The following is a 26,003-nucleotide window of genomic DNA, read 5'->3' as shown; positions in this document are numbered from 1 at the left end:
TCCTGGTCCTCCTCTTGGACAAGTCCTTGCTCGGGGATGAGCACGTACTCTCCGTCGGCAAGATTACAATCTAATGAATGCAATGCGTAAGATATGTGCTTTTAGAAATTACAACGTTAAAGGTGTATGATCTTTTGAGGTTAAACAAGTTAACTTTACTTATGTAAAACCCTTAGTGGTATACTTGGTAAATTGGGTTAAACTTAGCTAAGGTAAGTGGTAGGTTTATTTTTAGGGTTCCACTGAATTCCTTTTAAGTCTTAGGGATAAATGATAAGTACTCAAGTTAGATTTATTGAGGTGAGGGTTATTTCTTCTTCCCTTTTCTTCTATTCTCTTAAGGTTTTGGAGTAGGTTTGAACTACAAGTTGCTATTATAAAATTCTAAAAATTCTGCGAAAATTACAGTGGCTTGTTACTGGTGTGTGTTTCTCTGTCTCAAAATTTGGGGATCAGAAAGTGAATAGTTTTCTCTGGATAAAATTATCAAATTTTAGGGCAGAAGGGGTGCTTTGAACTACAACTATTATTTAACAGTGGGTAATTCTCTAAAACTTATTTTTTCTGGCTTTTAGGTGTTATAACATGACTTGATACAAATTTATAGTCATTACTACCTTTTAATTATTTTTCTATGGTTTTCTCAAGTTTCTAGCCAAATGGGTGCTTTCTACTATCACTATATTTGAAACACATTAAACAACAGAGTTCTTATTTTTCATAGTTAGTATTTTGTGCAAGAGCAATCATTCTGAAGTTTGGCCTCTTTTTGCTTAAGGGAAGAGGTGGTATGCATTATTTGAATTAAGTGGCCTTTCTTTTAAATTATTGGCAATTGGTATGAGTTTGCTTCTTTTTCATGGGTTTGCATTTTTCTCTGGTAGTTTATTTCATCATGGACTTATCTAATTTTTGGTTGCCCATTATCACATTAATAGGGGTTGTTCATGATTTAGTTGGAAAATGCCTCATCATCACTTTGTATTTATTTTCCTTACTTAAAAAGTTGGGCTAGGGTGCTCTGTATTTTTGTAGTGGGGCTCTGATGGTTATAAGTCCACTGGATTTTTATTAAGCATTTTGGTTATAGTTTTGCCTCTTTAATAATTGATTTTTAGTCTATATAAGGCTAAACAAATCATTTTTAATTTAAAACTGGTCCAAATTAATGGTCTCTGTATTTTTCCTAGGTTCTCTGTTACATAAGTAAACTAGGAAAAATAATATTAATCACTATTCATTAATTTCTAATGCCTTTCTGATTTTTTCTAAGTTTTGGACAAAATAGCTTTAAATGAGAAACTATATCATATTTTTCAATGCTGGGGTTCCCATTATTTTTAAACAGTGTCTAAAAGAGGTTTGATCATCTACAAATTTTCCTAAGTTCAACACAGAAGAAAAACTAATTTTCCTTAATTAAACAAGGTTTAGTGGGTTTCTGTTTTAATTTTTAAACTCTAAAACTTTGAACAGAAAGTATAGGGTCTACTATTTTTAAATGATAGATTATAATATACAGGAGCTAGCAAAATTGGTTTGACAACTTTCTATTAAGATTTCATCAAGTTATGGATTTTCTAAGTTCTCTGGTCATTTTAAAAGAATAACAGAATTGGTTTAAATGGAAATCCACTTTGCACTAGGGTCCCTGGCGGGTTTTCTAAGTTTTCTTCGCGAATCAGCCCTTAGGCTACTATTCACATGAGTCACTGACATTACAGAAAACCCCTCGGGTTCTACAAATCCTAACCCGAGGTCCTTCTTCTACCTCAAACAGTAACCGCGGCGGAAGAAAGGGCGGAGGGGCTTACCGGCGGCGAGATTGCTCCGGTGAAGTGGTCGAGGACGAAGGGGAGGTCTCGGGGATCACAACGGTGTGCGGAACACCGTCGGAGATGGCCGGAGTCGGTCGGTCCACGCGCGCAGGCGGGGATGCTCGTCGGCGGCGAGGAGACCGGCCTGGTCACGGCGAGATAGTTCAATCAAATGGGTCAGGGAGGTCCACGGGATGCCAGAGAAGATATGAGCGCAAGGAATTGGGTGGGGACTCACCGGATAGCTCGGTCCACGCGCGGCGGCGGAAGACCGAAGTCCGGTGAGGTCGATCTCGGGCCTCCGGTGAAGTCCGGCCGGGTCCGAGGGCTTGGCAAGCTTCACGGGCTACTGGCGGAGCTAGCCGAAGCACTGGCTTGGCTTGAGGGTGGCTGGAGTGGGCTGGCCATGGTGGCCGAAGCTCTGGCGGCAATGGCGGGCGGAATTAAGCTCGCTGGAGCTAAGGAAAGGTGGCTGGCCGGTGAGGGTGAGTGCGGGGCGAAGAGAGGTGCGCCCGGGGAGGCTTTATAGGCGCGGGCGGGCACGGCCGAGGGCGTGGGCGCGCGGGTTGGGCGAGCTCTGGCGTGCCGACCAGGGTCGAACACGTGTGCCCGTGCGTTCTGCCCAAGTTCTGGCGCGTGTGGTCGCTCATCCGAGCCTGCTCTCGCCTTGGTCAGTGCACAAAACCTCTTCTCCTCCCTACAAGCTACCATTCTTGTGTGGGGGTCATAGGATTTTGCCTACTGGTTGCAGAGATATGGAGCCAGGAAATCTGGTCTGTCTCCCTGCCCAAACCCGAGGCAAATCCAAGGTTTTGTCGTGTCTAGGGCTCGCGTCCCAATGCCATCTTCTGGCACACGACAGAGGGGTTAGTTAGACACAATTTTGTCAATGGGGCCATTAGGATTCGAGTTAGGGATCAAGGTGAACATCCCTGATCTTTGGCTCAAGGTCTGAATTTCAGAATTCTGAAATTCAGAATTCCCATTAAGTCCCCACATGAGAAGCTTGATTTGGGGTTTTATTTGAGTTATTTTGGCTAAGTTTTCTCAACATTTCCTGTTGCCCATTAAATATACTTTAATTTTTATAATTGGCTCAATTCATAATTTTAAACTTTCCATACCTTTTTTCTTATTTTCTTGAATTTTGCTCATGGGGCTCACTTAGGGTCTTTAATTAGGGTTGCACATTCTTATCTTTTAAAAGTCTCAATTGTTTTGATCATGACACTTTTAAGTATATATACTTGGTGAATTCTTTATTACTTAAGTTATTTTGATGCTCATGCTTACTTTGATTCACATGAAATAATGATTCTTGGTTTGGCATTTGAGAGAAACCCTAGGTGACACTGGGGTGTCACAGTAAGAGGGCCAACTCTGGCCGTGAGGCGGAATGCATCCGCCCTATGTCCACCGAATGTCGGAGAAGCCACTTCATCAGCGGACTTGGGAAATCATATTTCAGATTCCCCCTACCTGGCGTGCCAAATGTCAGGGTCCTAAGAACATGCCGACGACCTAGGGTTTTGATGACCCTAGGGGAAAGGCAAGACAAGGTGACACAGACAGATTTAGAGTGGTTTAGGTCACTGGAGCATAATACCCTACTCCACTATGAGTTGTATTGTTGAGAGCTTGAGAAAGCCTAGGTTTAGATGGAGATACCTCTGTGGGAGTTCAAGTCCCTCCCTGGCAGAGCTCGAGAGAGCTTCCAGGGTTCTCCCCCCTTTTGGAACGCATGTGCCCTCCCTTTTATAGGTTAAGGGGGGCATGTACAAGTGTGCTAGGCCCGAATAGGTGGGCTCGGGAATACTAAAAATATAAACGCAGAGTGACAGAAAGAGCTGGTGGACCAAGATCTTGTCTTGGTCATTGTGCGGGATCCTCTAGCTAGAGTCGTCTTCGCCTCGTCTTGTCAGCGTGTGGGTGAAGGCTCCGATGTAGGTTGAGATGTAGGCTAGCTTGTCGACTTGCGTAGGGGAGTAGGTGGACAGTGTCGTCTAGTCCCCTTCGCCTGCCTCCGTAGCGGGAATAGTAGAAGTCATGATGGGGGTTGCCCACGCACGACACAATGGGTCAATAGTCTTTGCCTCGGTAACGCACGGGTTACTGGCGCCCTAGGCCTTGTGGACTGCACACACCACCTGCATTTAATACGGGCGCACACTGCCTGCCACTGGTGTGAACAGGCGGCCGTCTTGCCCCTCTTTAATGCGGGTGGCTCCCATGCTAGAGGCCCATGTCAAACGACGCCTAGGCGGCCGTCTTGCCCCTCTTTAATGCGGGTGGCTCCCATGCTAGAGGCCCATGTCAAACGACGCCTTGCAACTTCCGTGATGCGCCACAGGCCATGTGGCAGTACCGTACCACCGCACCACCGCCTGGGTGGAGAGCAGTAGCTAGGAGCACATCCAGATGTGGCAACTCCAAACCCCCCTGGATGGGGGTCCGGAAGGCATCTGTGGAGGTCTGTGTCACGTCTGTAATGGCCCGAACACGTGACGCCATCGAACCTCTCTTGGCTGGATGTCTAGATGGCACACGTGGGGGCCTGGGACCGTCCCACGGGGTCCAGTGCCAGGTTATCATTATTGTGACCTAACTCATAATGTTTTTGCAAAACACTTGCGCAGTCATTAATCACTAAAACCTATCTGTACCGAGAGAGGATGGAAATAGGGATGTCAATGGAGAATTCTCCATCAGGTTTTAGCTCCCCATCCTCGTCCGCACGTCGAAAAAATTTCTCCACGGGGATCCACACGAACGCTTGCGGGGAATATTTTCCTCATCCCCGTTGCCCGCGGGGATAAATCCCTATCGAGATCTCGTCACCTCTTAAATTATAATTAGAACGTAATTCATATCATTAATACAAAATATTATCACTTATACACATTGTCAGATGTAAGAAATTATTATGTATACATCAAAATAAATATATTTATATAATGAGTAATCTTTTTAACAAGATAATTATTTATTTTTATTATTAACTATTATATAAAAACATCAGGGTAAATTTTAACGGGTCTACATAGAGAACACGGTAAATGCTTCCCCATCCCGTCATCGTTTACCCGTTAGGGAAGAAGGGAAAGGCCACGCCAGAAGGAAGCCCTCTCAGCCTGCTTCAGCCGAAAGAAGAGAGAGAACTCCTCAAGCTGCTCCCCCAAATTCCGGTCCTCCTAAACCCCCGCCCCCACCTCCTCCTCACCGGCGCGACCCCAATTCCGGGACCTCCCCGATCCCCATGAACCCGATCTAAACATGTCCGCCGCGCTCGCCTGTCTCCGCCGCACCTCCAAGCGCCGCCGAGACGCGCCCGATCATGCCCTCCCCCCATTGTTGAAGCAGCCGCTGATGGCCCACGCCGGCGCCGAAGCCGCTGAGTCGTCTTCGTCGTCCTCGGCCTCCGCTTCGGGGGTCGATGGCGCCTCTGCGGCGGCGGCGGCGGCCTCCGCATCGTCGCCCTCCGCGTCGCCCCGGGTGGTGCACTTCTTTGTGCGCGCTACCGATTCCAGAACCATCGCGATGCACGCGGGGTGGGACGACACCGTCGGCGCCGTGCTCGACCACCTCGGCGCCTGTGGGTACGGGCGCGATTTGCGGCTCCTCTACGCGGGACGGCAGCTCGCGCTGGATTCCACCCTCGCTGAGCTCCGCCTCCCGCCGGACTCCACACTTCACCTTTTGGCGCGTCTCAGGTCCACTCAGCACCCTCACGCGTGGCAGCTCGCATCGCACATCGCCAGCACTGCCGCCATCGCGGAGTCCGAGCCCTCTAGGATGCCCTCCGCCGCCTTCTCCCTCGACGAACTAGTGAAGGAGTTTATCCTCCGCGCCCACCGCGCCAACCTGAGGCTTTCCCGCTACGATCGCGCCGCTACAGTCGAGGACCGGGCCGCGGCGGACCACACCGCCGAGTACCTCGAAATCTTCCTCCAGGCCGGCGCCGCCTTAGCGCTGGTTCGCCTCTACCTCTCAAAGTCCCCCTTCCGTTCTTACGCCGAGAGTGCCATTAAATGCTTTGTCCCCACGGACCCTTCGTCCTTACCTATGGACTTACTGATCGTGCTGCTTGAATTCTGCCGCTTGCTCTCCTTGGCTGCAGGCAGGAATGAATTACTGTATAGATCATGTCGTCGTACACTTGCCTCAGCTTTATCCACTCGCCCCAAGCTACCCCCTTCTATGAACTCACCAACCAGGTTGATCGAGCAAGTCCTGCCATTTGCCCGTGAAACAGTGGATATGGTCCTTGATGGGCTTGCATCAATGCCAATGATTATATCGCCTAGTGATCTAGATGAGTTCTCAAACTTTCTCAAAGTGATGTGCCAGCAGGCACGCCGTTGGATTTCTGATGAGGGGCCGATACCCAGTATTTTTTACAGCAGGGAGTCTCAGCATGGTGACACATGGATATGGAGGTTTCACATCATGTCGATGTACATGTTGAAAAGGTTGGATGAGTGCTTGAAGACATTGGAGATGGACCTGCCATTGTCATCAGAGAGTATCGGGGTCATGGAAAGTCAAACCATATGGGCTGCTCGATCACACATCCTGGTCATGTTGACTGAACTTGATTTCATCGCAGCGATTTATGAGGATGTGGGGCACAACCTACAGCTTGTGTTGCTGGCACACAAAGCACCACTCAATGCTCTTGTCCGTTGTTCCAAGAGAAATGAGCGTCTACATTGGCTCGTGAAGCATAAGAATCTTCTCTGCTTTGAGGCAAGAAGGAGTTTAGTCTTCATGATGCTGCCTGAAGGGAAGGATGACTTTGGGGAGCTGCATGAGATGTTAATCGATCGATCACATTTACTTGATGAATCCTTTAATTACATCGCACAGGCAGAACAAGCTGAACTTCACGGTGCGCTGTTTATGGAGTTTAAGAACGAGGAAGCTACAGGTCCTGGTGTCCTGAGGGAATGGTTTTGTTTAGTGTGCCAAGCTCTTTTCAGTCCGAAGCAAGTTCTTTTCTCACCTTGTCCTGAGGATAAACGAAGGTTCTACTTGAACGAAAGTAAGTTTCCCGGGTACTAGTAAACTTACCACTTTCTATAGTATGTTTCATGTATCAATCTAGATTTTTGATAACGTTATGATAGTCAAAGCTTCGAAAGAATGAACCTCATATATTTCCTATATGACATCTATGTTGTGACCCGAGGGGGTACTAAATAGTAGTTTGACATTGCTAGCTGCTTAATTGCATATGTTGTGTGTGTGTTACCTAATACAACGACAAGGGGAAAATATGCTGCGATTATAAAGTATATTTTTGAGTTTATCACTTAAATCCGTTTTGATGAGCTTATCTATCCTCAAAACTGCCTTTTGTAATAAGCCTATGGTTGACCAAAGAGGTACTATAACACTTTTAATGTATCCAACAGTAGGAGCCCTTATAGCTTTCATGAGTATGCTTTCGTGATTATGCTTTCATGAAATGAGAAGATTATGATGTAATTTGTATGTTGACACAATGCCTATATATGTAAACAACGAGACTCTTACTCTCATCGAGAGGACGACACTACGAGTTGGGGCAATTTTCTTTTTATTTCTCACACTCTACTCAAATGCCATACCCATCTAAGGGTTGGGGATACATATTTATAGCCCTATGGGCTGCACTACACACTACACAGTGAACACGTTGTCCTACACTCCCTGCTGTCCTCTAGATGCTAAAGGAGGACAGTAAAAAAAACTCATGTTGTCCTCTAGATGCTAAAGGAGATGTTGTTTTCTTGCAACACGATGTCCTACACAAGACCATGCGTTGTTCTCTAGTCAAAAGAAAAATGCAGCAAAGAAAGGTGTTGTCCTGTCTGCTGTCCTCAAAGCAGTCAAAAACTGTAGTAAAGACCAACAACAGATGCTTTGTCCTTCCCACAGACCACGAGACTTATTCCAACAATTCTCCCCCTAAGCTCAACAATGCGCTTGGCGTAGGCCGTCTAACGAAGTGTGATCCTAGAGTCACTCTGGTGCACCTCAATCCCCAAGTAGGAGAGATGCCCCAGATCACTCATTTGGAAGGTGGCCTTCATCTCTTCTTGAACGCCCCCACCTCTATATCCTTGGCACCGGTGATCACCAAGTCATCGACGTAGACACCCACCAGTAGGGCATTTTCTTCATTGCCCCGCCGATAGATGGCCGCCTTGTGCGGGCTTGGCATGAAGCCCATCCTCTTGAGCGTGTAATCCAGCTTGGCATTCCACGCCCTCGGTGCCTGTTGCAAGCCGTAGCGGGCCTTGCGTAGGAGCAACACCTTGCCCTCTTTGCCAGGGATCGCAAAACCTAGCGGCTGGTGTACATAGACCTCCTTTAAGTTGTCGTTAAGAAACGACGACTTGACGTCCATGTGATGAATGTGCCAGCCCTCTCAAGGAGTCACACGGATTCTATCCGTGCCACGGGGGCGAAAGCATCGTCGAAGTCGATCCCCTCTTGCTGCAAGAAACTGCGTGCCACCAAGCGGGCCTTGTGCTTGACGATGGCGCCGGCTTTATCCCACTTCTGTTTGAACACTCACTTAAAGGTGATCGCGCTGACCATGAGGGAGATCAGAGAGCTCACAGGTGTGGTTTGTCTCAACCGTGTCCATCTCCAACTGCATCGCGGCATGCCAAGCCGCGTGTTTCTCGGCCTCCAAGACTGAGGCTCGCCATCGTCGCATGCAAGATGCAACTCTCCTGCCATAATGCAAGATGCCAGGCCCGACACTGATGGGTCGATAAGAAGGCCCTCCACCGTACGATACCGCAACGGCTTGCTGTCGTAGCATGCGTCGACACGCTCCTCGTCGTGGGAAAGCGGGGTCACAAGCTCCACCGGGTCGTGCTCGACACGAGCTGGCGTCGGAGAGCATGTTCCTGGAGAGGTTACTGTCGGTGCTGGAGTACGTGGTGACAAAGAGCTCGCTGTAGCCGGAGTCGTGGGCTCGTGGCTGGATTACGTGGTGGCGAAGAGCTCATTGTAGTCGGAGTTGGGGAGCGTGGCGCTAGAGTCGGTGGAGACTTGGGGTTGGGGTAGAACTGCTCGGAGAAGAGTTGCCTACTCCCTCAGAGTTGGTGAAGTCGTTGTACGTCGGAGACGTGCCGTCATCCACCACCTTGTCTTAGGCCCATCCTCGCCCTTCGTTGAACACTACATCGCGCGTCGTGCGCACACGTTGTGTTCCTGGGTCAAGGATGCGGTAGGCCTTCGAGCCCTCCACGTAGCAAATGAACACCCTTGGGGTGCTCCTGTCGTCGAGCTTGCCGATGTGGCCAAGCTCCTTGGTGAATGCGAGGCAACCGAATACCCGCAGGTGAGAGACCGCTGGCTTGCGCTCATGCTAAGCCTCATACGGTGTCATCCTGTTGAGTGCCTTGGTGGGCAAGCGGTTGAGGATGTAGACCGCTGTGACCACTACCTCTCCCTAGAAGACAACCGACATTCCCCTCTGTTTGAGGAGAGCCCGAGCTATCCCCACAGTCGTTTGGTTGCGCCGCTCGATGACGCCGTTCTGCTGCGGGATGTACGACGCAGAGAAGTGGCACTGAACGCCCTCATCCGCGTAGTACGACCCGAACTCAGCCGCTGTGAATTCGCTGAGAACGCGCAGCTTGCGACCGCTCTCTGCCTCCGCAGCGACCCGCACACGCCTGATGGCGTTCGCAGCCTCTCCCTTGCTACCAAGGACCATCACCCACATGTAGCGGGAGAGGTCGTCGATGAGTAGCAAGAAGTAGGGTCGTCCTCCTAGTGTGGCTGGTATCACCGGGCCACACAAATCCCCATGCACGAGCTCGAGCATCTCCTTGGCTCGGAAGCTCGACTGCTGGGGAAAGGGGAGCTATCTCTGCTTTGTCAACACGCAGACATCGCAGAACTGCTCCACATGGTCAAGGCACGGCAGGCCTCGTACCATCTCCTTGGCACTGAGCCGCTTCAGGGCCTCGAAGTTAAGGTGCCCGAAGCGCTCGTTTCACTGCCATGCCCTGTCGACCCGACGAGGAGCAAGGTTGTGCCACCTTCACGTTGAGGATGTAAAGCCAATTTGGTCTCCTGCGTACCTTGGCAAGAAGGCGACGAGAGGGGTCCATATCCTCATGACTCCGTGCTCGACCTCCACGTGCGAACCGTTCTCATCCAGTTGTCCCAGGCTGATGATAGAGTTCCTCAATGTGGGGATGTAGTAGACTCCGGTGAGCAGCTTGTGCTCACCAAACGTGGCGATGAAGACGACTGAGCCGACGCCCTTGATCTCTACGCCAGAGGCGTCCCCAAACTTGACAGAGCCTCGGACGCTAGAGTCAAGCTCGGTGAAGAACTCCCGTCGGCCGATCATGTGATGAGTGGCGCCGGTGTCGAGGCACCATCCTTCGATCATGTCTTTGCTGGAGCCGTCGCCGAGGAAAGCGCGTGGTTTCGACTCATCAAGGTGGAGGAGTGCCGCTGTGGCCGGTGTCGCTGGAGATAGTTCGATGCTTGCGAGTGCTAGGAGCAGAGCTTCCGCCTCCTCCTATGCGACGTTGGCCTGGCCGCGTCGTGGCTGTCAACAGTTTTTGGCCCAGTGGCCAAGCTTGCCACAGTTGTGAGATGTAACACTCCAAAATCGTATCTTGGTTAATTAAGAAAATTCCCTAAAGATTTAAAATTTCAAGCGTAATATAACAAAGTTATGAATTAAGACTATCTTCCCTAGAATTTAATAAATAGTAAATATAAAATGTTGGCTATATACTTAAACTATAATAAATAGGATAGTGAGTTATTCTATATAAATTACTCCTATTGGGTTATATAACTATGTGAATTCTATGTTTATTACATTTCATGCATACAAATACTTATTTGAGCAAAGTAAATAAGGAGTAAATAAGTGTAAAATATTTGCATTCATGTTGGTGTTTTGGTTGTGCATATAAATATGGTTTTAAAATTTAAAATCAGATTTGAATTGGGATAATTAAGTCTAGAAATAAAAAAAACAGGAAAAAAAGAATACCAAATAAAAGGCTTATCTATTGTGCCACTTAAGGAACACAACCCATGTGAGTTTTTCCTCCTATTTTTTTATTCCAATTGTCGGATCTTGCATCACTGTTACTTATTCTAGATTCGAGTTCATTAGAGTTCCTAATAGATAGGATATGATTGTAACAGATAAGTACCAGATTAGATCTATCATGTAACATATTTGGGTTCGAGTTTGTTAGAGTTCCTAATATATATGATATGGTTGTAACAGATAAGTATCAGATTAGATCTACCATGTAACCACCCACCTCCCAGCCTATATAAATATATGCCACTATAACATCTCAAGCCATCAATCAAAGACTCATCTCATCCATAGCTGTGATGAGTTCGTGCACATTATTCCCCACAACTTGTTGAGCGATGAACGTATGTGAGCTTACCCTTATTGTACTCACATCCACCAGGTCAAGAGCATGTACCACAGGATGAGGCGCATGAAGGATGCTGTGATGAGTTCGTGAGTGGTCTAGGCCGTCGTCTCCCAGTCAACTACGGTTGCTGGATCGTTGTCTTCGTATGATGTAATTATTTAATTATTTTGTACAAAACTCCGATATATATTAATGATGTGACATTGGTTTCTGTACCATGAGTCATCATATCTGTGAGACTTGATCCTAGCACACTTGGTAAATTTCGCGCCCGAGTTTTGGACCCCTAAAATCTGGGTGTGACATGAGAGCCATCGTCACGTGCCGGCTTCTTGTTGCCGACGGCGCCGCCTTGAGCGCCTCCGCGGGCACCACCCTCAGCTTGTCATCGCGCCCCGGCTTGGGCACCTCCGCGCGCCTTGCGCGGCTTGCCGCGTTTGCGGCCACATGTCCTGGAGGAGGACTCCCCCTTCTTGTCACCCTGGCAGGCCTCCCACTGCTCCCGAGTGAGATGTAGCTTCCCGTCGATGGTGATAGGCCCAGAGAGGGCCTGTGGTTCGTCGGCGTCGACGACCTTGAAACGACCTATCGCTTCTTCGATCGTCATTGTGGAGAGGTTCTAGCAGAGACTCAAACGATCGAGCAATCTGTTTATACTTCTCGGGGATGCAACAGAAGAGCTTCTCAACAGCTCTCTTCTCAACATTTCTCTCCTCATCGGACGCCAGCTCGACCATCAAGCCCCGATGTCGCGGTCTGATGCTCCCCGCGAGTGAGGAGAGACGATCTCCCCTCTGAGGTTGCGGTCTCCACCGTGCCGACGAGGTCGACTTCTAGGCCCTCTAAAAGGAAAGAGAAGGGTTAAACTCAATCACCCTCGCCAAGCCCAAATAGCTCGGAGGTGTCAAGAGAAGCGAACCTGGGATCTCAACCCTAGAGGGGCCCTGCGGAAGCGTTGGCAGTGAAGAACTCGATGGCCCCACCGCCCTCGCCGACGGTGGGCACTATCCTCTTGGAAATCACCTTCTGTGCGCACGACATTGAGGCGACTGGTTGGGGGAACTGTTCAAAAAGATGGAGGATATTAGGAGTTATGACGACATAAGAAGTCATATGGTGGGAACCGGAAGGGCCCCCGCTCGACTGATCACGTGCCACCTTTGCCCCACAGAAGGCACCGGGCCTCAGGGGCGTCCGGGCGGAGCGTCGGTCCCGCCGCCTGCTTCGGAGGTAGGAGCAGACATCTCCGGAGGAGCGCCAGCAGGAATCGTCGACGGGCCCAAGGCGGACAAGCTTCTCGTGCAGGCAGCCTCGGACGGTCGGTCGACCGGAGGATCGACAGGTAAGGAAACAAATGGTGGGAACCGGAAGGGCCCCCGCCCGACTGATCACGTGCCACCTTTGCCCCCACAGAAGGCACCGGGCCTCAGGGGCGTCCGGGCGGAGCGTCGGTCCCGCCGCCTGCTTCGGAGGTAGGAGCAGACATCTCCGGAGGGGCGCCAGCAGGAATCGTCGACGGGCCCAAGGCGGACAAGCTTCCCGTGCAGGCAGCCTCGGACGGTCGGCCGACCGGAGGATTGACAGGTAAGGAAACAAATGCCACTGAAGCCATCGGCCCAGAGAATAGGGCGGGGAGTTTCGGGAAGTCGGCTTCCTCCACGATTGGGAAGTCGCTTGCCGCCTCGCCTGAAAAGGCCGATATGGAATCCGCCGTCGACGCAGATGTATCAAGAATGACCCAGAATTCGGGGCCTGCACTCGCGTCATCATCTTCGTCCTCGTCGGCCGAGTCAGTCTCGGTGCCACGGTCCCTGCGCATTTGACGCTCGGCCCTCCTCCGTTTCTTCTCGACCCTGTCTTTCTTGTCCTTCTGCCCGCGCGCGAGCCGCCTCTTTCTCCGCTGCGCTCTTCAGCGGGGGAATGGGGTCATCTCGCAACACCGGAGAAGAGGGCTGGTGGAAGGAGGAAGATGGGGTTGGAGGATGAGAAATTAAAAAAAGGGAGGAAGAAGAGGGGGGAGTGGAACCAGACGAACTTACAAGCTTCACGAGAGGAGCCATCCGCACCCTTGCGAACTTCCATGGCCTCCATGAGCCAGGGGGCGATCTCCGCGTCACTAGGAAGCGGAGCGCTTAGCCGACTACCATTCGACGGGGCCTCAGCGGTCATCTTAAAAAGCGGCAACCGCCTGGCCATGAGAGGAGCCACCCCCTGACGGAGGTTGTCCCCAATCACGCCCGCCAGTGTGACCCCGCGACCGCGAAGAATCGCCATCGTCGCAATGGCCCCGACTGTCCTTTTCTCCCCTTTCTTCGGGACACCCCGCACCCAACTTTGAGGGGCCTCCGAGGGCGCCTTGGGAAGAAAAGCAGGAAGGCCATGGCCGACGGCGGACAGAGCCCCATGGTTGCGCCGGTAAAACCATTGGTCGTGCCACCCCTTGTTGGACGAACATAACCGCAGGGAGATGTACCCTTTGGATCGTGACCCCCGAAAGTGGAGGGCCACGTACCCGATTTGGGTCGGCCTCGCTGGGGCATTCGGTGTCGGCCGCTTACGGGGCAACTCGGTCGAGAAGAAATAGCACCAAAGACGTAAATGGGGGGACATCCCGAGATATCCCTCGCATAGGGTAGCGAAAGTGGCCATATGTTGAACCCCATTGGGATTCAAGTGATGCGGCTGGATCTTGTAATGGTGCAGCAGACCCACCAAGAAAGGGTGAGGAGGCATCGCGAAGCTGCGCTCGTGGAAGTGCATGCACGAAACTACAAAGCCCTCAAGCGGATCTGGAACTTCTTCGGAGACGGGGAGCAGGTAGTCGCCCTCGCGGAGGAGCCCGCGCGAGACAAGAGCCTCCAAGCGATTTTTAACGGCAGAGAGCGGCTCTAGAACCCCATGGTGGCTACGTCGGGTGTGGCGACGCTAGGCAGCGGCGACGAGGCGTCGAACGTAGCCCTAAGAAAGCAAGCCGAGGGAGAAGACCGAACGACGCCAAGCCTAGGATGACCGACACACCAAGCCACAACCGTCCGACCGAGGACATACACTGATAAGCAGCGAGAGATGGTAACTGACGTATCGCCGGTTTCGATGCGCAGGGTTGGGACTGGCGCGACAGGCCCGACCACCGAGTCTGGAGACGGCCGCACCGCGCAGGCTCAGCCATTATCGAGCTGAGATCGGGTAAAACGACCCAACCCATCTTTTAAATATTTCAATATTCGATACTATCTCTCGCTTGCCGGAAAAGACTGTAGGGTTCTCGTTAACCCATGACCATGAGGCGGCCCGGGCTATCCCGAAAAGATTTTTTGGAGTCGAAGGTCGGCTCGTAAAGGGTTCGCGACCGCTCCTAAAACCCTAGAGCAAGGGTGATTATGAGATGGGCACCGTAGCGGCCAGCACCCTAGTGCACTAGCGCCAAGGGCATTTCTAAATCGTGTTCGAGTCCTAGGGAACGTCTGACTCATAGTTTATCGTGGAGAGGCAACGAGCCGTCGGAACCAGTCGAACGGGGTCGACAACTATGAGACGAAACCTGAGAGCATGAGTATGGTCATCAGCGGACCTCACGCCTGGCTCCTGCTGAAGGAGCCGAGGCCTCACTCGGATTACCCGTTTGTAGCTCACCGAGCACCCTGATCTCGAACATCGAGGGAAGCATGGTACGACTCAACCTCCCCCTTCCGGCGAACGGAATGCGGGGAAGAGTATTAAAAAGACGAAGCATGCACCCCCACACGGATCCCCCGTAACGAACGGGGGACTCGGGGGCTCGCCCCGCCAAAAAGAAGGGCTTGTTTGGATCAGTCGATCCGGGCTCGCTGAGCGCCATGACCTCATCCACCGAGGGGATCATGGTACAGCTCGCCCTTCCCCTCCTGGCGGTCGGGATGTGTGGGAAGAAATAGAGAAAAGATGGGACACGCCCCCAGACAGATCCTCCGTAACAGGCAGGGGACCCGAGGGCTCGTCTCGCAAAAAAGGAGGCTCGTCGTAACCTCCGTCGTCAAAAAGGAGCATGAGACAACTCGCTCTTCCCCTTCTGGTGGTCGAAATGCGTGGGAAGGGACGATGCACCCTCCCAAGGCGAACCCATAATCACCAGCAAGAAACCCAGGCAACGCCGCGATCGAACTCTGCTACCCCCAATGCGACACTTCCTATTACCTCAGAGACGTGCGAGACACCGAAAATTAGAGATGACTGCCTTAGCGCCGAGGTAGGCCAGAAGGTTGCGAAACCGCTTCCCGGAACCCATGAGCCATGCCAAAGCCGCTTGGTGCGTGATCAGGGAGTAAAAGAGGCCTCGAAATAAGTATGCTAAAATTTGTTCCTTGCGCTAAGTACCAAGAAAAATGGGGACAGGAAAGGGAAGGGAACCATTTTCACGGAGTCCATAGGGAACATTACAAAAGCATAGAGGCCGACACGCCCGGGCCGTCCCACGGCTAAAGCCACATACGAACGCTTCCTAACTAGGGGGATCCGTTGACTACATCCATTAGCGGGAGGATGTCGACCATGACCTCGGCAGCAATGCCGAAGTCATCTTTGAAATCCTCCAGGGCACCAGTCGCGACGTCCTCCGGCAGGTCACAGTGCCGAGCTCGTAGCCCAACCGGAACTGCACGAAAGCCAGGGCTCTGGCAGCACAACGACGAGCACCACGACGGACGACCAATTGCACCCGATTGGCGACATCGAGGAGGTGCTCTCCTCGATCGGCGCCCTAGGCACGAACAAAGGCAACCACCTGGTCCACACCATCACGAAGGTCGGCGGCGTCCAGCTCTAACTCTGAAAACGGCGCAGGACAATCAGAGAGAGGGAGTTAGACAAACAGAAATGGAGCCCGCCCTGACACCACCGACGCAACGGTCTGCCTCATCCAGGCGAGCACGGAGATTGGCCACCTCGCCGTCAGCAACCTCGAGCGCAATGTTGGTGGCGGCCAAACTCTCTCGGAGGTCTAAGGAGGTATGTGACGAAAGAGTCGGCATCCCGCCCTAGCTAAAGGACATCCCGAAGTCTTTCACCTGTCCCGTCGAGATCACTTGGCTGTGCAAGGAAGAAAATGAGACATGCACCGTCACGAGAATCTAGGGACAAGAGAAGGAAGAGCACGTGCCTTGAGTCAATCATCTTCTGACGGAGACGGCACAACACTGGGGGGTGCTCTTCTGTCGGACGCTTGCCTGAGTACATATGGGGTCGTGGAAGAATCGTCCCGAAGAAGACAAAAGCAAGGCGCGACCAAACCGCTCGAGGGAGTGATTATTTATAAGAAGGCGTGAGGCATGACGAAATAGGACACAAGCCAAACGCCGCGTATAAAATAAAGCGATGGCTTGACACCAAGGGTTTGAAATATGGAAGTACGCGCCGAGACAAAAGGCATTGCCGACCCTTCATCAGCCCCCGAAGGGAGACACTCACACTCTCCCCTCGGGGACTACTGTCGGGGGAATGACCCCCGGACCCTGGGACCCACCGGTCAGTAAGCGCGCTAAGTTAAGAGCCCCTGATTGCTGGGGCTCGTTAGTCAGTCGGAAGAGGCAGATACGTCAACCCTGAAAGGACCCACCCTCGGTCGAACACCGCGACACCGAGCCCAGGGTGGCAAAACCTAACAAGGGAAGCTGGGCGTGTCGGAAAGGAACCACTCGAGTGGATCCCGCACTCGGCCCCATACTGACCCACCATAAATGACTGGTCGCATTAACTACGCCTGGCACCGAGTCACAGCATGGGCGCCGATCCGCTTGCCACTCATGACCTACGTACTCCTCGGTCCGCATAGCGCTCATGACCTACGAGTCTCCAGAGGCGCATTAATGGCCCACACGCCCCTCGGCCTGTGACACACTTATGGCCTATCGAACTAGGCCTGAGGGCGCAGACCTCTCGCAGGGAACTACATGACGTGCTGCGCCGAGCCCCAGGCTACGGAAGCCAGGGGTCGGCGTAGCCGGAACGATAAATACACGATAGCCAGGCAGCCCCGGGCCCCACAAGTATGCGTGGACTCACCCGGGGTAAAACGATTGTTTTACCCTTGCCTTACGGCTCCTTCCTAGGGAAGCCATCGCTGGTCGACCCCTGTCCCGGCCTATAAAAGGAAGAGGCTCGCCTCAAGGCAACGGGGGATGGAGGGACAGAAGGACGGACCAAAGAGGACTTGGAGACGACCGGACGCCTTTATACGGAGACGAACCCACAAGGACGAACATGAGGTGGAGCGCCGACGAGGAACAGTAGGCCGGAGTCCCGCCAAGCCAAGACTTAGCTACGAGTCCACCTTGTAGCTTCTAAGCTCCACTTCCACCACGATAAGTGATCTAGGAGCCTCTCCTCCCTCTCTCGACTGCTTGGAATCCCTACTACGAGTTTGATCATCAATGGTGCCATTAGTGCAAACCATCGATGACTGGAAGTAGGGACATTCTGCTCGAATCAGTATAAATCTTGCGCCCTCTGCGCACACCTTCTGGAGCCCAGACCGTGCACAATAAATTTACTTGTCGGAGTTAGGTACGAAACACCGACACCACGCCATGGAGTTGTTCAAGCCCAACTGCGTTGCAGAGTTCACCGCGCAGGTGGCCGTGTGGGGGGGGGGAGGAGGTCGAGGGCCGCGACGTCGAGGTTGCCTGGAGGGAGGTCGTGGCGAGCTGCGGCCTGGCACGGGGTGGGGCAGCCAGGAAGCCAGAAAAACGCCGAGCGGCAGCCTAGCAGGCCGCTGTGGCTGGCGCGACTAGGAAGGGGGGGCTAGCGCCAGGGGCAGGGGAGGGCAGCGGCTGGAGGTTGGAGAAGCCGGCGGCTTTGGAGAATGAAACCCTAACCTTAACTCAGGGTTGGGAGTTGTATTATTAGACTCAGGTTGTTGGGCTTGGCTAATTGCACAAGGGTATAACTGTAATTACAAGGGGCTAACCCGAAAACCCTAAACGGTGCTCTAACATGATTCATTCTTATTTATCAATTACCCGTGAGACAATTGATGTCCACAATGATGTTGCCCCTATATTTTCTAACCTTTGACAGCTATCTGCATATTGCAGCATCTGCCGTGGATCCACTGCACCTGAAGTACTTCACTTTTGCGGGGCGAATAATTGGATTAGCCTTGATGCATAAAGTGCAAGTTGGAGTTGTTCTAGACCGTACTCTGTTCTTGCATCTTGCTGGGAGAAGTATTACATTAGAAGATATTTCTGTTGCAGATCCTGTCAAATATGCAAGCTGTAAAAAGATTCTAGAGATGGATGCTGCTGAAATTGATAATCTATACCTGACATTTTCTCGAGGAGCTCATGAGTTAGGTACTGAAAAGATTATTGATCTTTGCCCAGGAGGAGAGGATGTCAGTGTGAATATCGGGAACAGAAAGCATTACATTGATCTTCTTATTAAGAATATCTTTGTGGACTCTATTTCATCTCAGCTAACCCATTTTGCGGAAGGATTTGCTGACATACTAGTTAATCCAAAACGCCGGGAAGAACTTTTTGAGTGTTTAGACCTCGAAGACTTTGATCGACTGTTAGGGGGAAGCAACAATGCAATAAATCTGCAAGATTGGAAATCACATACTCAATATAATGGCTACAAAGAAAAGGATCGTCAGATTACCTTGTTCTGGAAGGTACGCTGTACTATTTGTGTAAATGCATTCAATCCTGAACTATCTGTTTCCTGTACTGATATATATTTTGACCATTTTCTCTTCACATGCACTCAATTTCTCAGGGCAACATAAAATTTTCTCACTAAACACTGTTAGATTTTTGCCAAAAAACGCCAATCATTTCTGCAGATCGATTAGGTCCGTGCATGTGGACCAGAGTTGTGGTTATAATTCTGTATACATATATGTGTTAGTAGCATCATTCACCTATGAGACATATTTATGGTTTTTTTAATACATGCTGCCATGCTGGCTGTAGAAGGTTATGTGCTTCAAACTCAGTATGGTATTTTTTTTCCTCGAACACGCAGGAGAGCTGCGTATCATTATATTAAAGGAAGAAATAAACAAGGTCTAAAATAGACCGGGGTACAACTGACGCCTTACGGCGGCCTGAACGAAACTAGCATAGACTGACTCATCTATAAAAACTCTAGGCTACATGAGATAGGGAGGCAACAAGGGATGTCAACCCCTTGGCCCCGGCAGTCTCCCACAGACGGCGCTCATCCCCCACATGGATTAGGAAATTAGCAACATTAGGGGAAAGGCCATCAAAGATGCATCTGTTCCGGTGATTCCACAAAATCCAAGCGCCCAGCATAATGAGGGAGTTTAGGCCATCTCTGAAGGACCCCTGAATAGCTTCATTTGTTTGATGCCACCACTCCATAAAATTAATATCCGTTGGTTGGGGGGCCAAACCCTGCAGCCCGAATTGCCTTAGAAGGAGGAACCAACATTCTCTTGAGAAAACACAATTCACAAGCAGATGGTCAATTGTCTCCCTTTCCTGCTCACATAAAGGACATTTTTCCGGATGATCCAGCCCCCGCTTCTCAAGTCTATCTGTTGTCCAACATTTCTTGTGAGCCACCAGCCACAAGAAGAATCGACATTTGGGCCGAGCCCAAGTTTTCCAAATCCGCTCAAAAGGTTCAAACTCCACAGATCCAATGAAGAGCCCCTCATAAGCGGCTTTAGTCGAATATTTGCCATTAGCAGCCAACCGAAAAATATGTTTGTCCTCCTTATGGGGGTCCAGATCAACATGTGCCACCAAATCCCAAATACGCAGGAAGTCTGCAAGTGCACCAACAGATAAACTCACAGGAATATCATTAATCCAGCCATTAACCTCAATCGCCTCCTGAACTGTCCTTTTGTTAATCAGCTTCATAGGAATGGTCTCAATAAGTCGGGGAGCGATATCCCCAATCCGCTGCCCATCCAACCATCGATCACTCCAGGGTAGAAGCTCCATTTCCAATCTCAGAATGGTATTTTGTTCACTACGCTCTTTCCAGGTTGACCTTTTGTTTCGCCTCTAGTGTGTCCTCATAGCTGTTCATGAATTTAGTTTGTTATATATATAGTTGTATCTTCCAACACATGTTACAGCTATTATGTCTTGGTGTATGTTTCATGTGGCCATTTTTTTGCTGTCTTTGTTATCACAACCTCAAAATATAATGAACTTGCAGCGTGTGAATGGAGCCAAAAACCTGTGTGTGTAACGGAAGTGAAACAGTGTCTTGTTTGTGTGTGTGGATTCTTGAAGTGACAGTTATATCTGATCAAATTTCTATTAAGGTTGAACTTCAGTGTCATGTTATGTTTAATTGATCTCATGATGAGATGCGTTGGTTGGCTAAACCTACTGTTTAAGGATTTTGATTCCATTGCCCTCAGCATTTTGTAGTGGGCACATCGCGAAAGGGCCTCTAGCCTAATGGTTAAGGACTTCCGAGTAGCACCTCCAAGGATTCCTCTCGGGGGCGAATTTTCAGGCTTGGTTAAAAAAAATCCCCTTGTTGTACCCCCATCCGGTCTCGGGTTACGATGTTCTGTGCGCCACCCTCCGGTTGGGCCGTTGCAGAGTGGACGGTTGACGCCGGTCCGTTAGTGATGGAGGGCCAGGGTTAGGGGATTTTTTTTGGCCGGAACCATTGTTTCGGTCTCTTCTTAATATAATACCGGGAGAGCGATCTTTCCCTGCCCGGCCGAGTTTTTTGTAGTGGGCACATCATTGTGATGAGATCCTTTAGAAAGTCTTTAAACTGATTGTTATGTGGGCTGTTTTTCTTAATTTTGTCTTAATGCATGAGTAAACGGGAGGAACAATAAGGTGTCTTCAATTTTGAGAGTGCTAGAGTGAGACAGTGGGTACTTGAACCCAATTAGATTCTTGCACTCTACCATTAGCCCATGGCTGTGCATGTTTAGTACATGATTTGTACTATCTTTCTGGTGTTCTGGAAGTCTGGAGCAAACAAACGACCACTGTTCTTAATTCATTTTGGAACTTTAGTTTTGTTGCCTGATACGATCCTTGTTGATTCTTCTATTAGTGAGATGAGAAAGACGAAACAACTTTTGTCTAGTTATTGTGGATTCATCTTGGTTGGAGCTTCCATCAACAGGAGCCAGTACCTTGTGTTCTTACCTGATATGGACCAGAGTCTATATATTGGACGAAAAGCGGCAATATATTGCGCTGCTTTAATATTGTTTGAAACACATATCAAACAAAATATGTCCCCTTTTACCTTGCATGCATCTCAGTTTAGAGATCCTGCTGAAATATTTATCTTTCCTATACAGAAGCTCCATTTATGTATTGGCAATCAGTTCTGTGCACGCTTGAATACTTACCTGTCGACACTGCAGGCTGTTGAGCGCATGTCGATCGAGAGACAGAGGCAGCTCCTCTTCTTCTGGACCTCAGTGAAGTATTTACCATCGGACGGCTTCTGTGGGCTGAGCTCCAAGCTTTACATATACAAGACGTCCGATTCACCTGACCGGCTCCCGTCGTCGCAGACCTGCTTCTACCGGCTCTGCCTCCCTCCCTATACATCTATGAAAATGATGGAAAACCAGCTGCAGAAGATCACGCAAGAGCATGTGAGCTGCAGCTTCGGTGCATGGTAGTTGCTGCTGTTCTGGATTGATTCTGAACCCGGTATATACTGTACATATGGTAGGCTAGTGACACCTTAGCGTCTCGTTGAGTCCGTTCCTAGAGCTTGAGGAGGTAATATGTTGTCTTTCTTTTCCTTTTGTACGTATCGTGGGTTAGTGTTCCGACACTTTCATTTAATTAATCTAATGCAAAAGGAATGGATAGGAAGCAGGTTTATTGATCCCTCGAATTGATAGGAAGCGGGTTCCTTTGTTTTCTAAACCATTGTTTGGATATTCTAGTATTCACCCCAGCCCCAATCCACATGCACTGAATTGGATTAGGGTGTAATTTAGTTTAAGTTACACTTCAGGGCCTGTTCGTTTTGCTCTCAATCCATATGGATTGGGTGAGATTAGATGAGTTTCAATCCCAAACAAATCAAAATCTTTCATAATTTTTTCCAATCTCATTAAATTCACATGGGGATAGGAATAACCGAACAAGTCCTCAATCTATCTCAATACACATGGATTTAGGTGAATACGAGAGCATTCAAACAAGTCCTAAAGGGGTGTGACGGTGTGTGGTCCAGCCGGTGGCAGTAACGTAATCACACGTGCATGTAGCTGCATTGAGCTGGCTGCTGAGTGCTGATCTGACACTCCGATTACCAGTGAACGGCTGGTGGGCTATTCTAGTTGATCCGTTACCGAGCCAAAGCACGCCATCGATATTTTTTTCCTCTAGTTTTCATTTTATAAAGCTGGCATACATTTGTAAGCTCTCTTGTAGAAGCATTCTACCAGTTTCCAGCCGATTCTCGAACGTGTTTTGCTAGGGACTGAAGCTCATGTGAACCATGGCAATGGCAGTTGTTTTCTGATGAATGGACGGGCCAATGCTTCCCTGCCCTGCGCTGGGCATCTGGAACTGAAATTCTGAACCACAACCGTATCTTGATTGTGTTCCGGAATTCTGAATCACAACCATCTAGTTTGGGGCCTGGAATCAGACATGTGTGTGAGCGTGTCCAGTTGAACTGAACGCACGCTGGTGCGTTGGACACCTCTCCTCTTCGCTCCGGACCTCCGGGATGCTTTGCGCGAACCGCAGCCGCAGCCGCAGGACAGGAAGCACGTTACTGACTGACATGCTGTCATGGACCGTCATGGAGTAGTATGTCCTTAGCGAATCGCCATGGGCCATGACCGAGCGAGCCTACCCGAGACCGTCGGCAAAGATAGCAAGTCGGCACCGAATCGGCTGCCGGTGCCAGGTGATGGAGACCATTGACAGAACAGGCTCACTGGTCACTAGCTCCGGCGGACCACGTAATAGTCGCATGAGCGTCCTATCCTATAGATGCGCCGTTGAGACCAATGACCCGGCTTGACGACATGTTGGAATGTTTGTGTAGGACCGAGCTGCTCCTAGTCCTAGACCTAGGGTGGATCCGGCGTTCTGCAACGCTGGCTGCTCCACTTTACAGTTTACACAAAGCTTTGCAGGTTTGCTGATGAACGACTGGCTCTATTATTATATAAAGAAGATCGTATCATCACACAATGACACAAACAGAATGCAGGGAACGTAACCAAAGAAGACGACCCATACCATACCCAAACTGCCATGCATGAGAATAGATAGACAGAAAGAACAGGAACCAACCAACACAAGACACAACAAGCTGCAGCAGCGGCAGGCATGGGGCACCGCGCCACTGACACCGGGCCCCACCACCATTACCACCCGACGCACACTTTATTTAGCCCACGTCACTCGCAGCCCGCACCGGACACGTCCACGCGACAGTCACTGCTAGCTACGTACCGGGCTACGTACGAGACACACACACACACAGAGAGAGACGCCAGTAATAACCGTAGCGTACTGAACAGCAAAATCCCGTGTCATACTGCCATGTACGCGCGCGAGCGACTACCCCGCCACGCGCGCACGCCGATCCCCTGGGCCCTGGCCGCCGCCGCTGCGTGCGCACGGCCTCACTCGCTGGCCTTCTCGGGCTCCTCAGGAGCAGCAACCTCCTCCGCCTCGGCGGCCGGCTCCTGGGGACCAGCAGGAGCAGGAGCCTCCGGCTCGTCCGCGGCGAGCTCCTCGGGAGCAGCAGCCTCTGCCTCGGCGACCGGCTCGGCCGCGGCGGGCTCCTCGGCACCAGCAGGAGGAGCAGCAGCAGCCTCCTCCTCGGCGGCTGCCTCCTGCTCGGCCGCGGGAGTCTCCTCGGGACCAGCAGGAGCAGCAGCCTCAGCCTCGGCGGCCGGATCGGCCGCCGCGGGCTCCTCGGCACCAGCAGGAGCAGCGGCCTCGGGCTCGGCGGCTGCCTGCTGCTCGGCCGCGGGAAGCTCCTCGGGATCAGCAGGAGCAGCAGCCTCAGCCTCGGCCTCGGCCTCGGCCTCGGCGGGGGCAGACTCCTCGGGCACGACGGCCGGCGGCGGGGTCTCCACCACGGGCGCTTCCTCGGCCGCCACGACGGTCGGGGTCTGGACCTGCACACGTGAACGGCGCGTAAAAATCAAAGCATATACTCCTACATCTTAGCGCCACACTTAATAGTAGCGTCCTCCATTTGTTAACATAGGATAGGATCCGCACGTCCATCGCTGTACGTCTCATCGAAGATGAGCGATCGACCCGACGGATCATCGATGAGACAGAGACCATTATTCATATATATAGGTATTATTCGGATCCAAACGATCCGTGCACATCAACACATGTATGTATATATGAATCGAAGACTAAGATCGATCGATCGAGCTACCTCGGCAGTGGCCATTGGTGGCGATGAGAAGGCTGATGGCTACACGAAGGAGTGGCGCGGCTAGCTAGAGCCTAGAGCTAAGAGCCTAAGACTGAGTGAAGGGTGGAGCTGCAAGAGTGAGCGACCAGCTGAGAGTGAGATCGATCGAGCTTGGTTGTGTGAGGCAAATGCCGTGAGACCCGGGACGCTATATATAGAAGAGGAGAGGACCGGGCGCGGCGAGGCCAGAACGGGGAGAACGCAAGGGCTAAGCGCAGTCTGCCGGGTGGGTTTTTTTTTTCTCTCTCTCTCTCTCTTTTGTTAAATCCCCGGCCCCTTGATCTGTCGCTCGTATCATGATCATGACTGGGAATCTTGAGGAGCTGTACAGGTACACACATGAACATGCCACGCAGTGCAACCAAAAGGTGGCCATGAGTCACCCTCATGCGTGACACATGGGAAGGGTCCAAAGCGGGCGGTGTGTGTGCACGGCGTCTTGGTCTTGGTCCTGGTCCTTTCACGCAGCACCAGCGGCGCGTGAGGTGAATCTGTGGGAGAGACGGTCGATTACAGACCGATGGATGCTGTGTGGTTTTTGCATGCATCTCTCTCCAGGTCCAGGCTCCAGCATGTGTGTCCGTGGAGACAACAAGCGCGCGTACCTTTTGGGAGCGGAGCTGTAGAGGCTTCATTGCATGTGCGTCGCACGCTGGCTCGCTGCGCTGGGCTGCGCCTCATTGTTGCTGCACGCTGTACGCCGTCCTTGGCGTCGTCCGTAGTTAAATTGAGCCAAATTAAAAATCAGCGAGGGGACATTTCGGCAGCTTTGGTTACGTACGGGGAAGAGATTGTTGATTCGCGTTTTAATTTGGTCGTACGTACGAGATTATTAGAGGCGCGCGGCAAAGGAAGACAGCAGGGGGCCCGGTTGTCGGGTTAGCTGTGGCCGGTGAATGTGCCTCCTTTCCACTGTATCTGTATGACATTGAGCCTACTACTATCATGTGGTTTTGGAATTCGGCGGAGGGGCTAGATCAGCAAAGTTATTAGCTAAGTCTATAGCTAACCTCTCCTTTTTTTTGGACGCTGGATCTATTGCAATAATAGTATAATTTTGTTTCTTTTCTTGCGTCCCTTCTGGTGTGACGTGTGAGGTGTCGATTCGAACTTCGAGGTTGCCTATTTACACGCTGTTTTGTGATATGGGTGCACAACTGCACGTCACCAAAAAGCAACGGTCCAGAGTCCAGACCAGTGCGATTAATCGACAAAGAAAAAAGGCTTGTTTTCTGTGTTACCTAGTCGATTATATACACGGTGAGAATTAGAATTGCATCTCGAATTAGTCATCAAGGACAAGGCTATATGTGCCACGATGGGATAATAATCGGGTCAT

General features: G+C 50.9%; 2 protein-coding genes across 2 annotated transcripts; one reads left to right on the top strand and one right to left on the bottom strand.

Moving 5' to 3' along the window:
• Positions 1-4,940: 4,940 nt before the first annotated feature.
• On the top strand, positions 4,941-22,073 carry LOC100279774 (uncharacterized). The gene is made up of 3 exons (NM_001152732.1): positions 4,941-6,858; positions 18,313-18,896; positions 21,609-22,073. Exons 1-3 carry the CDS (start codon positions 5,091-5,093, stop codon positions 21,870-21,872), a joined length of 2,616 nt encoding a protein of 871 aa, NP_001146204.1. The 5' UTR covers positions 4,941-5,090; the 3' UTR covers positions 21,873-22,073.
• Positions 22,074-23,360: 1,287 nt separating this feature from the next.
• LOC100304023 (uncharacterized) lies at positions 23,361-24,772 on the bottom strand. Its single transcript, NM_001372410.1, has 2 exons — positions 24,626-24,772; positions 23,361-24,350 (listed from the first exon to the last, which is right to left on the bottom strand). Exons 1-2 carry the CDS (start codon positions 24,638-24,640, stop codon positions 23,850-23,852), a joined length of 516 nt encoding a protein of 171 aa, NP_001359339.1. The 5' UTR covers positions 24,641-24,772; the 3' UTR covers positions 23,361-23,849.
• Between the last annotated feature and the right edge of the window lie 1,231 nt (positions 24,773-26,003).

The sequence above is a fragment of the Zea mays genome, chromosome 7 (assembly GCF_902167145.1).
Source record: "Zea mays cultivar B73 chromosome 7, Zm-B73-REFERENCE-NAM-5.0, whole genome shotgun sequence".
Lineage (NCBI taxonomy): Eukaryota > Viridiplantae > Streptophyta > Magnoliopsida > Poales > Poaceae > Zea > Zea mays.
This window is presented reverse-complemented; position numbering and strand designations above follow the sequence as displayed.